At 39.5% G+C, this 13,262-nt stretch overlaps 1 protein-coding gene across 1 annotated transcript in view; it reads right to left on the minus strand.

Annotated features, from left to right (window-relative positions):
* Vom2r60 (vomeronasal 2 receptor, 60) overlaps window positions 1-13,262 on the minus strand; it is a 114,462-nt gene that overhangs the window by 68,226 nt on the left and 32,974 nt on the right. The window contains 1 exon segment of the mRNA NM_001099480.1: window positions 12,287-13,093. Within this exon segment, the coding sequence (NP_001092950.1) occupies window positions 12,287-13,093 (807 nt within the window).

A 13,262-nucleotide genomic window follows, 5' to 3' on the forward strand; every position in this document is an offset into this window, starting at 1 on the left:
TTGAAGTTCTTATTGTACAGATCTTTTACTTGCTTGGTTAAAGTCACACCGAGGTACTTTATATTATTTGGGTCTATTATGAAGGGTGTCGTTTCCCTAATTTCTTTCTCGGCTTGTTTCTCTTTTGTATAGAGGAAGGCAACTGATTTATTTGAGTTAATTTTATACCCAGCCACTTTGCTGAAGTTGTTTATCAGCTTTAGTAGTTCTCTGGTGGAACTTTTGGGATCACTTAAATATACTACTCTGATTCATTCTTGAGTTAGAAGGTGTGAGCTCTCAGAATCCCGCTCTGGTTGTTAAGCAGTCCTAATATGTCCTGCCATGCTGTCCTTACAATTATGGCCTCTAAACCTCTAGAACTGTTAGAGGAAGACAGCGTTTTTTTCTTGTCAGTCGCTCTGTTCACAGTGCTTATTCACAGCAAGAGGAAAGTAACTAACACAGAAGTTAGCTCTTCTGCTGTGAAGAACAAAACCATGTTGTTTTGTGGAAGAATGTGGGAGTTTGTGGAACTTTGGAGTAGAAAAGCAGGTGATTGCTGTAAACAGAGATTAAAGGCCTTTTAGTAGAACCTGGAAGACACTTGAGAACAGCATATATGTACTGAGGGGACAGGTCAAGAAGTTACAGAAAGGAAAAACAGTAGCAACTGGGCAAGAGGCCATTCCTATGACATTTTGGGGTAAGGAAGGCCTCTGCCTTCGTCCTAAAACTTGCCCAAGGGTTTTTTTTCTTTTTTCTTTTTATCTTTATTAACTTAAGTATTTGTTATTTACATTTTGATTGTTATTCTGTTTCCCAGTTTCTGGGCTAACATCCCCCCTGTTGATTCTTTGTATAGTCCTTTTTGTTTCTACTTGGTTGATTGCAGCTCAGAGTTTGATTATTTCCTGCCTTCTACTCCTCCTGGGTGTCTTTGCTTCTTATTTTTTTCCCTAGAGCTTTGAGGTTGCGGTCAAGATGCTGATATATGCTCTCTCCTTCAACTGCATTTTTAATACCGAGTCACAAAGTCCACATTCTGAGAATAAGAAGCATACTCGGGCCTGCATGTCAATACCCTACACCTACAGTAGGCTGAAACAGGAGTAACAGTTTGGAGGGGTGACTGATCCAGATTACCATGGGAAAATCGACTTGTTTTTCCACAATGGAGAGAAGGAGGATTATGACTCCAGTTCAGAAAATCCTTTAGGGAGTTTCCTGGCACTGCCATGTCAATTATATCAATGGGAAACTGCAAAAGCCTAATCCAGGCAAGATGACAAAGGCGATGATTGTATGAGTCATTACTCCAGGAAAGCACCAAGACTTGCTGAGGTGCTTGCCAAGGGTGGAGCAAAGACAGCATGGGTAGTAGAGAAACATAAGTATAAATAGAAGCTAAGACCACATGACCAGTTGTGGAAATCAGAATTATAATTGACATGAGGGTTTCTGTTATATTTGTTAAGAATGTGTTTATACAGATATGTCTTTTCCTCTTTAATTTCTTTATTGTGTAATGACACATCAATTAAGAGAATATCAGTGGTTATCATATTTACATTCGAGACACTAGGCGTTGTCTCTCAAAGGGCATTGCCTCTTATGTTAAATTCATAGTGCATTTGTGGTTGTGTGAGGGACAGCTATATCATGTTTAGGTGTGGTTGTGACCTGGTTATTGTTTTTCTTTAGAAATTAAGCTGCCATGAGCTATGATTGTGTGTCAAGTTGACAAGTGGTGGGCTTCTGTTGGATATTCTTGGTTGTCAATTTGACTACATCTATAGTCAACTAATAACCAAAATGGAGGGTACACCTGTGAGGAAGTTTTGCATAATTTGAAGGAGGAAGATCCACTTCTAATATAGATCTTTGCTGTAGGAAGAGAAGCTTTTAATACCAATCTTTTTATTTGGGAAAAGACAGGTCTTTAACCCAGATCTTTGATCCAGATATAATCTGGTCTATGTCTTCTGCTGAAATCCTACATAGAACTTGGAAGAGGGAAGCTTATGCTTTTTGCTTTCTTCCCCTCTCCTCTTTAGCAAGTCATTTTTTTCCCCAGGGGAATTATAGCCTCCTTCTACTGGGTTCCATCATATAGTAAAGAGGAGCTGAGATGTCCAGCATTATTGACTGAACAACAATAGAATTCTTGGGCTTTCTCTTCATAGCCAGCCATTGTTGGATTAGCTGGACCACATCCTACAAGTCCCTCTGGAAAGCCCAGGCTAATACAGTCACTGATGCCTTTCTCTCCACCAGCCTACATTTGATACTGTGAAATCTGGCCAGTAGAGATGTGTACAACTCAGTTGTAATCGCATCTGATGTGGTATGGGCTATCTGATGCACTAGGTTACTACACTCCATTTCTGGCCTGTAACCAAAAGGAGTGGCAGGAACTTATATTTTTTTATTTTTGGTTGGGGACTCTTGGGGGTCTCCTTGATCAAGAAGTCATATGAAGGTGTAACATACCTGTTCCTAGAATTTTTGTTGAGTAATTCTTGGCTTCTATACACATTCAAAGTATCTAGCCATATAGTGTTTCTATCCTCATATCTTTAAAAGCATATTATTTCAAGTTTAATTACATATAGTAGGTTTTAATGGTTTTCTTATAAATTCTTAGTCACAATTAGCTATCTCTCATGTTCTCCCTCTTTTTAAAAGAATTGTTTTATTTATTTACATTCCAAATGTTGTCCCCTTTTCCGGTCCCCAGTCCAAGAATTCTTCACCCCATCTCATCATCCCTTTACCTATGAGAGGGTGCTCAGCCCCATCCCCCTCCCCCTGGGGCATCAAGTCTGTACAGGATTAGGCCCATCCTCTTTCACTGAGGCCAGACAAATCCTCTCTTACATGTGTGCCTGCAGCCATGTGTCAGACAATGTATGCTCTTTGGTTGATGACTTAGTCTCTGGGAGCTTTGAGGGGTCTGGGTTAGATGACATTGTTGTTCTTCCTATGGAGTTGCCATCCTCTTGAACTCCGTTAGTCCTTCCCTTAACTTTCCAAGAGGTCTCCGACCTCAGTTAACTGGTTGGTTGTAAGTATCTGCATCTATCTCTGTCAGCTGCTGGAAGAGTCTCTCAGATGATAGACATTCTGGGCTCCTGACTGCAAGCACAACATGGCATTAGTAATGTGAGGCTTTGGTGCTTGCCCATGGTTAACTCCTACATTGGCAATCATTGGATTGCATTTCCTTCAATCTGTGCTCCATTTTTGTCCTAGTATTTTGTTCAGACAGTAACAATTCTGGGTCAAAATTTTGCAGGTAGCTTGTTGACCCCATGCCTCCACTGAGGACCCTGTCGATCTAGTGGAGGTGGTCTCTTCAGGTTCCATTTCTCCACTGTTGGACATTTTGGTTAAGGTCATCCCCACTGAGGCATGGGAACCTCTCACATTCCAGGTTTTTGAGATTTCCTAGAGGGTCCTTCAATACCTGCACCCTCATCCTTGCATCCATATATTTCCCTTTATTCTCTTAAGTTGGAAGAGGGAAGGAGGAGGGAGAGGGGGTAGGATGAGGTATTGGGAGAGACAGGAGAGACGCCCAGAAGGCCATGTGCATGAATAGAAATCTTCTGTTCTCTTACTTACTTCCTTCATTCTGCTTTTCTACTTCCAGAATTCCCTCTTCTATTTGCCCCTTTCCCCCTGTGTTCTCCTATCCTCTATTTCTTAATACCCACCAACAGCTCCTTCTTACTTCTTAATTTTTTACTTCTACAGGCATTGCAAACTAAGCACACATAACTAAAGAATTGAAGCTACCTAGATCTTATCTGTCTGGGTCTGGGTTACCTACAGAATGATTTTTTTTTTTTGCCAAGTTTCACCCATTTACCTGAAAATGTGGTGATTTTATTTTTGTTTACATATAAATAATAGTCCTTTGTTTGTAGGCACCACATTTTCATTCTGCATTCATTAGGCCATGGACATTTAGGCTGATTTCATTTCCTGGCTCCTGTGCATAGGTCACCAGTGAATATGCATGCTTAAGCATTTCTGGCCTAAGATATAGATTCCTTTGTGTGTATGACCAGAAGTGGTATAGTTTGCATGTGTGTTCATGTTCCAGTTCAGCTTTTAGGGAAACCTCCAGACTGATCCCAGAGTTGCTGCACTAGTTTCTACTTCTACCAACAGTGTATAAGGGTTTGCACTCTCCACATCTGTAACATTTGTTTTCTTTTTTTTTTAATTTAGAGAATACTTTATTAGTTTTTGTAATCAAACCCACGTATATAAGACCTTACATATTTAATACAGTGTGTTACTCCTGTACAAATGGAAAAAACTTAAGTTCAACATTTCTAGACCAATATGGCTGTTAATTTCTGTACAGTGCCAACTCAACACAGTAAACGGGGATACTTTTTTCGAAAGTTGACAGCACAGGTAAAGTTTCAAAAAATTCAAATTATATATCTGTATATATATATTTATATTTATATAAAAAGACCAATAATAGCAGTGTGTTATGCATCAACAGCAGCAACAGCTTTTCCAGGTTCTGCAGTCATCTGAACAAAACTGTAGAGACATCCAGCACACTCCATTAAAAAAAAAAAAGTAAAAAAACAAAACCCGAGAAAACAGCACAGTTCTGTTACTCTTGTGGTACCTGGCACCATTTTTTTTTAAAATTAGCTTCTCAATCATCATCTGGAAAGAAAACATTCTGAGCAACATCATTAAAAACAGCTCTGATAAAGCACGGTCACTACTACGTATCATAAAGCAGGTACAAGCTATTTTACATCCACAGAGGTATGATACAGTACTGTCCTACATCTATAATACTAGAGTATACAATTTAAAAGGCATTATTTGAGACTTGATTCTACTTTTCCAGCAGAGGGCCCAAAGGATGGTGTGACACTGCTTTGTAAAGAAACATACTCTAGACAGGATTTCCTTTCACTAGTGGCACACTTCTAAGGATTCATTCTCTCCATGAATGTCAGCTAAAACCGTTATTAAAAAAATGAAATATCCCTAGAACAAAACCGTATAACCACCGGATTCACATGAAGATGACCTAGTGGAGACAAGCTGGACCTCACCTTACCAACAAGCTATCAAATCTGTTATGTTAAAACAGTGAGACCTCCAAGGAAGGAGATGCCAAGTAGTGCTTCAAAGCTTTGGACCACAATCAAACACAGCATCCTTTTCAACAGAAGCAGAAGCTCATCTGAATATGCTCATGGATGCTGACATCAACATTTAATCATCTCCTCACTCATCCAGGAAGAGGGGGAGATCAGTTACTACTGTACTTTATTGTGTTCAACCAAATCACCATGTTACAAAAATAGCAAGCTGCCATAATAAAAAATAAGGCTCCTCTATCCAGCACCAGATAGCATCATTTTACTTTCAAGCCTAGAAATTGCACACTTGTATATAAACCAACCGAAGATGAGGATTGAGAGTTCATCTTGGTGGATTTTTCCTTTGATGAATATGAAGTGTCCTTCCTTATCTTTTTTGATGACTTTTAATTGAAAATTGATTTTATTTGATATTAGAATGGCTACTCCAGCTTGCTTCTTCTGACCATTTGCTTGGAAAGTTGTTTTCCAGCCTTTCACTCTGAGGTAGTGTCTGTCTTTGTCTCTGAGGTGTGTTTCCTGTAGGCAGCAGAATGCAGGGTCCTCATTGCGTATCCAGTTTGTTAATCTATGTCTTTTTATTGGGGAGTTGAGGCCATTGATGTTGAGAGATATTAAGGAATAGTGATTATTGCTTCCTGTTTTATTCATATTTGGATGTGAGGTTATGTTTGTGTGCTTTCATTCTCTTTGTTTTGTTGCCAAGACAATTAGTTTCTTGCTTCTTCTAGGGTATAGCTTGCCTCCTTATGTTGGGCTTTACCATTTATTATCCTTTGTAGTGCTGGATTTGTAGAAAGATATTGTGTAAATTTGGTTTTGTCATGGAATATCTTGGTTTCTCCATCAATGTTAATTGAGAGTTTTGCTGGATACAGTAACCTGGGCTGGCATTTGTGTTCTCTTAGTGTCTGTATGACATCAGTCCAGGATCTTCTGGCCTTCATAGTTTCTGGCGAGAAGTCTGGTGTGATTCTGATAGGTCTGCCTTTATATGTTACTTGACCTTTTTCCCTTACTGCTTTTAATATTCTTTCTTTATTTTGTGCGTTTGGTGTTTTGACAATTATGTGACGGGAGGTGTTTCTTTTCTGGTCCAATCTATTTGGAGTTCTGTAGGCTTCTTGTATGTCTATGGGTATCTCTTTTTTTAGGTTAGGGAAGTTTTCTTCTATGATTTTGTTGAAGATATTTACTGGTCCTTTGAGCTGGGAGTCTTCACTCTCTTCTATACCTATTATCCTTAGGTTTGATCTTCTCATTGAGTCCTGGATTTCCTGTATGTTTTGGACCAGTAGCTTTTTCCGCTTTACATTATCTTTGACAGTTGAGTCAATGATTTCTATGGAATCTTCTGCTCCCGAGATTCTCTCTTCCATCTCTTGTATTCTGTTGGTGAAGCTTGTATCTACAGCTCCTTGTCTTTTCTTTTGATTTTCTATGTCCAGGGTTGTTTCCATGTGTTCTTTCTTGATTGCTTCTATTTCCATTTTTAATTCCTTCAACTGTTTGATTGTGTTTTCCTGGAATTCTTTCAGGGATTTTTGCGATTCCTCTCTGTAGGCTTCTACTTGTTCTCTAAGGGAGTTCTTTATGTCTTTCTTGAAGTCCTCCAGCATCATGATCAAATATGATTTTGAAACTAGATCTTGCTTTTCTGGTGTGTTTGGATATTCCGTGTTTGCTTTGGTGGGAGAATTGGGCTCCGATGATGCCATGTAGTCTTGGTTTCTGTTGCTTGTGTTCCTGCGCTTGCCTCTCGCCATCAGATTATCTCTAGTGTTACTTTGTTCTGCTATTTCTGACAGTGGCTAGGCTGTCCTGTCCTATAAGCCTGTGTGTCAGGAGTGCTGTAGATCTGATTTCCTCTCTTTCAGTCAGTTATGGGGACAGAGTGTTCTGCTTTCGGGCGTGTAGTTTTTCCTCTCTACAGGTCTTCAGCTGTTCCTGTGGGCCTGTGTCTTGAGTTCACCAGGCAGGTTTCTTGCAGGGGAAAAGTTGGTCCTACCTGTGGTTCCAAGGCTCACGTTTGCTCGTGGGGTACTGCCTAAGTCCTCTCCGCGGCGGCAGCAACTGGGAAGATCTGCGCCGCTCTTTCCGGGAGCCTCCGTGCACCAGGGTTCCAGATGACGTTTGGTGTTTTCCTCTGGCGTCTGGATGTGCACAGAGTGCAGTCTCTTCTGGTTTCCCAGGCGTGTCTGCCTCTCTGAAGGTTTAGCTCTCCCTCCCATGGGATTTGGGTGCAGAGAACTGTTTATCTGGTCTGTTTCCTTCAGGTTCCGGCGGTGTCTCAGGCGCAGGGATCCTGCCGCTCCTGGGCCCTCCCCTACGGGAACCCAGAGGCCTTATACAGTTGCCTCTTGGGCCAGGGATGTGGGCAGGGGTGGGCAGTGTTGGTGGTCTCCTCCGCTCTGCAGCCTCAGGAGTGCCCACCTGATCAGGCGGTGAGGTCTCTCTCCCACGGGGTTTGGGAGCAGAGAGCTGCTGCGGGCCGGGATCAGCGGGTGTGGGACTTCCTGTAACATTTGTTTTCATTGGTGCCTTGATGATGACCATTCCAAGGATAGACGAACTCTTTTTTTTTTTTTTTTATTATCTTGAGTATTTCTTATATACATTTCAAGTGTTATTCCCTTTCCCGGTTTCCGGACAGACGTCACCCTCCCCCCTCCCCTTCCTTGTGGGTGTTCCCCTCCCAAACCTCCCCCCATTGCCACCCTCCCCGCATAGTCTAGTTCACTGGGGGTTCAGTCTTAGCAGGACCCAGGGCTTCCCCTTCCACTGGTGCTCTTACTAGGATATTCATTGCTACCTATGGGGACAGAGTCCAGGGTCAGTCCATGTATAGTCTTTAGGTAGTGGCTTAGTCCCTGGAAGCTCTGGTTGCTTGACATTGTTGTACTTTTGGGGTCTCGAGCACCTTCAAGCTCTTCCAGTTCTTTCTCTGATTCCTTCAACGGGGGACCTATTCTCAGTTCAGTGGTTTGCTGCTGGCATTCGCCTCTGTATTTGCTGTATTCTGGCTGTGTCTCTCAGGAGCGATCTACATCCGGCTCCTGTCGGTCTGCACTTCTTTGCTTCATCCATCTTGTCTAATTGGGTGGCTGTATATGTATGGGCCACCTGTGGGGCAGGCTCTGAATGGGTGTTCCTTCAGTCTCTGTTTTAATCTTTGCCTCTCCCTTCCCTGCCAAGGGTATTCTTTTTCCTCATTTAAAGAAGGAGTGAAGCATTCACATTTTGATCATCCGGATAGACGAACTCTTAATGTAGTTTTAGTCTGTATTTCCTTGATGGTTAAGGATGTTGAAACCTTTTAAAAGTGTTTATTAGCCATGTTTATTTCTGATTTTGAGAACTTTCTTTTTAGTTCTGTAGCCAAATTTAAAACTGTACTGTTCGTTTCCTTCATGTATGAATTTTCTGTGTTCTTTGTATATTCCCCCCCCCCTTAATTAGATATAAGCTTGGAAATTATTTTCCCTTTCTGTGGACTGGCATTTTCCTAACAGTTTCTTTTGCTGTACAGTATATTTTACTCTCATGAGATCCCATTTTCCCTGTTTTATTGTTTCTTTTCCTCCAGAGTTATCTCGGTATGCAATTATTTGTCCACAATTTGAAGCATGTTGTTGGCCTTTTCCTTTAGCAGTTACAGGGTATCACAACTTATACTGAGGACCATGGTCAATTTGAAGTTTAGTTTTATTTACACTGAGAAATAAGGTTCTATTTTCATTCCCTACATTTTAAAATCCAGTTTGCACAGCACCGTCTTTTGAAAATACTGTCATTTCTTCAATGTATGCATTTGGCATGATTATTTATAATCTGAGTTCACTGTAAATATGTGGATTCGTGTCTGGGCCCTCTATTATTCTATGCTATGCTATGCTATGCTATGCTATCCTATTCTGTCCTATCCATGTTTTCTATTCTTTCTACTATATTCCATTATATTTTATTGTACTGATTATATATGTGTCTGTTTTTGTGCCAGTGCAGTGCTATTTGCATTATTATGACGCTGTTGTGTGAGTTTAAAGTAGGTATAATGATACCTCCAGTTGTATTCATTTGTTTAGGATTGCTTTATCTATCCTTGCTCTTTTGTGCTTTCACATTAATTTTAAGATTTTACAAGCCTGTGACGAAAAGTGTTGTTTTAAAAATTATTTCTAGAGAATTTCATACGTGAGTAAGCCAAACATAACTAAACTAAACTATACCAAACCAAACCAAGCTAAACCAAGCTAAACCAAACCAAACCAAACAACTGTACTCACATCATTTCTGCTTTTCACCCCTCCTCCCATGGCCCACACTTTTCTTTGAAATTCATGACTCACCTCCCACCCCAACACATCATACTGAGTCTGTTCACTGTAGTTTGTCTGTATATACATGTGTTTATTGCTGACCACTTGGGATTGGATAACCTATTTGGGACCACATCTCTGGAGAAAACTTACTCTACCTATCTCACCAGGCATGGACTGTCTAGTCCTCTTCACTTCGGGATAGGACCCTCTAAATATTGGCTCTTCATTGTGCATGCTGAGATTTCATGATGGTGTAGTATTGATTGAAATTACATTTAAATGTCAATTGCTCTCTCTACTATGACAAATATACAACATCAATTTTTGTAACCCATGATTTTGGGAGGTCTTTCTATTTTCTAGTGTCTTCTTCAACTCAACTATTTTCTTCACTGTCTTAAAGTTTTCATGGTAGAGCTCTTTCTTGGTTTGGTTGCCTTGCCCAGATTTATTCTCAGATATTTAATTTCTTTATGGCTATTGTCAACGGGATTATTTTGTCATTTTTTGTTGATATGTTCATCACTGGTATAAAGGAAAACTTTGTGTTAATTTTGCATTCCCTAATCTCAGTTGGGAATTTTTGGTTTTCCTTTCACTTAACACAATTTTGACTATAGGTTTTTCAAATATCCATAACATCTCCATGACTTTTATTATGAGGTAATATTGGATTTTTTTCAAAGTCCTTTTCTTCATCTATTGACATGATCATGTGATTTTCGTGTTTGGGTCCACGTATGTGAGCAATTTCACTTGTTGATTTACATTTGTAGATTCATCCCTGAATATCTGGAATGAAGCCAATTTGGTAATGGTGACTGATCCTTTTCATGTGATAGTGAATTAAGTTTACAGATGTTTTATTGAGAATTTATTTTCATTCATATTTTTATTTTTTAAACGATTTGATTTTTTGAAATTATAATATCATTACAGAATTTCTCCCTTCCATTTTATTAACTTGTACACATACATTTGCTAGGAAGACTGGTCTGTGATTTCCGTTTTTGTTGTGTCTTTATCTGGCTTGAGTTTCAGGTTACTACACCAGTATTAATCAATCTGGTTTCATAGAAAGTTTTGAAGTAGTTACTTCTTTTCTATTTTATACAATAATTTGAGAAGCACTGATAGTAGTTCTTTAACCTTCTGGTAAAATGCTGTAGATTTTGTTCCTGGAATTTCTTAGTTGTGAAATCTCACATTTTATTCTCATTGCTGATTAATTGGTCTGTTTAAATACTATCTTATTGATGTTCAGGTGTACTTTTTGGAATACCTGAGTGGGATTCTATATTCTAACTCAGTCTCCTAGTATTTATCTTTTTTATTAAAGAATTAATGTTAAGAATTATTGTTAAAGTTAGTATAGAATTGGTCATTTTTGGAAGAGACATTTACCTTTTTTTTTCTTTCATGTTTTTGTTTCTGTACTGGGATTTACATAAGGACTTAATTTGTTGATTTGGAAAAATATTTCTTGTTTTGAAAATTTAAGTCACATTTCTCTTCTACTAAATGCATTTACAATTTAGGAGAGGAGAAGTCCTAGTAGGATCAAAGAGTAATTTTCCTCTGTCTGACCAGTATTCAGGATGCTTTATTCCTAGCTTTTCCCCTTGACAGTCAGATTCTGCGCAATAATAGTCAATGTCCAAGGTTCAGCACACTTCTGGAAAGCCCTTGCTTTTGTTGAAATCAGGTTAATAGACTTTACCTGAGCGCCCTAGCCAGAGGTGCCTGCACTTGCCTCCTCCAATTTTTCTGTAGTCTTTACTTTGAGTTGTAGAATTATATATATAGCTAGGTACCTGTACTGGCTGGTTTTGTGTGTCAACTTGACACAAGCTGGAATTATCATAGAGAAAGGAGCCTCAGTTGAGAAAATGCCTCCATGAGACCCAGGTGTAAAGCATTTTCTCAACTAGTGATCAAGGCGAGAAGACCCAGCCCTTAGAGGGCAGTGCCATCCATGGGCTGGTGGTTCTGGGTTCTATAAGAAAGCAAGCTGAGCAAGCCAGGGGAAGCAAGCCAGTAAGTAACATCCCTACATAGCCTTTGCATCAGTTCCTGCTTTCTGACTTGCTTGAGTTCCATTTCTGTCTTCCTTTGGTGACGAACAGCAATGTGGAAGTGCAAGCTGAATAAACCCTTTCCTCTCCAACTTGCTTCTTGGTTATGATGTTTTGTGCAGGATTAGAAACTCTGACTAAGACAGTAACCTATCATCAATCACCTTCAATGCCCAGTTGGCCTCCACAGGCTTTGCTGCATGATGTGGTAGTCTTCTACCTAAGTGTTTTATCTTTAATCAGCTCAGTCCCTTCCCTCTCTTCTGAATCCTCTTCTCCTTTTTATTAAATTATACATATAATATAATACTATATTTTACCTATAATATATACCTATATCACTCTCAGTTGTTTTGATCCTCCAGCATGTCTCTGTAACTTCTCTCTCCATGTTGTTTGATTCTATGTGTCTAGGCACTCTACCTTCTTCCATCATCTCTGGATTAGCAGTTTACTTCCACAGTCTAACTCTGCTTTCTATTGGGCTCATAAGAGAAGCTACTTTCTGTACCTTTCATATGTGAATATTGACCTGGCAACACAAAACACTGATGTGGATTTAGAACACTATCTTCCCTCCATGGAAACTTTTTTCTTTTTATCAACTCTGTACATGTTTTGACTTACTTACCCCTTTATCAGTTACAAGTCATTTATTTCATACACTTAGAGATCCAGAATAAATAGCGTGACCTCAAAAGCATACATTTACAAAATCCCATTGTTGATGTTTTGAGCAAGCCGATTAAAGACACATTACCTGCCAGGCTGAAAATATCAGGTCTTCTGCCTCTTTTACTGGTGTTACTTCTACTTGCTGAAGAAGCATCTTGTGAAGGCTGTGGGCCACAGCATATACCGCATTGTATATATTATAAGCAAATTCAGTCATGACCATGTCAAAATGGCTCCCCGGTGTTTCATGCAAGGAAGCATTAGGCAGACAGTTCTCTAGTGTATTGCAGTCATCATCAGCAAATGAGCAGTTAAAAAAGTAGAACCAAAACCTTGTAAGGTAAAAATCTTCTGGGTATTTGGAAGGATGAACTGTTTGGATAAAATTTCTGTAACCAGAGGTTTCTTTGTGGTGATGTGCAAAGATGAGGCTCCCATGGAATGACTGTAAAATGAAATGCTTTGACTGGATGATGACATCCCAATCTGAGTTCATGATCCAGACTTTCCTTGTAACTAAAATTTGTCTTAAATAAAACAGAAAGCCTCTCATAAAATCACTGTCACCATAGGTGATGATCACATTTGCTGTTGATTTTGCAAGATGAGTAGGACTCAATAAGTAGCTTGGTAAATAAGATACTTCACTAACTCGGATCATTTCCACAAAGTCTACACATATTTTGTTTCTGTCCATTTCTGCCCTCAATTCTGATATTATCTGAAAACCATTTTGTCCTTCAGATACAATCAATCCTACCCAGTTCCAGTGGAAATAATTCAACAAGGAGACAATGCCATGGGTGAGAGACATGTCCTTGTAGGCTATTTGATAAATGTCATGAAACTGCTCATGATTATTCAGGTTAGGGTCAAAAGACCCAATGGTCAGCTAAAAGGGAAAGAAGATAAAGCGAATAAAAGAATTATGAGAAGGTAGCATAAAGCACATGTCCAATCATGACAGGCTTTTAGCATCATGTAAAATAGTGAGAATTCATGCACCATGATTTTATATGTGTGTACATGAGGCCCAAGTTCGATATTGTAGTTCTTTGTCA

The sequence above is a fragment of the Rattus norvegicus genome, chromosome 12 (genome assembly GCF_021556685.1).
Source record: "Rattus norvegicus strain SHRSP/BbbUtx chromosome 12, alternate assembly SHRSP_T2T, whole genome shotgun sequence".
NCBI lineage: Eukaryota > Metazoa > Chordata > Mammalia > Rodentia > Muridae > Rattus > Rattus norvegicus.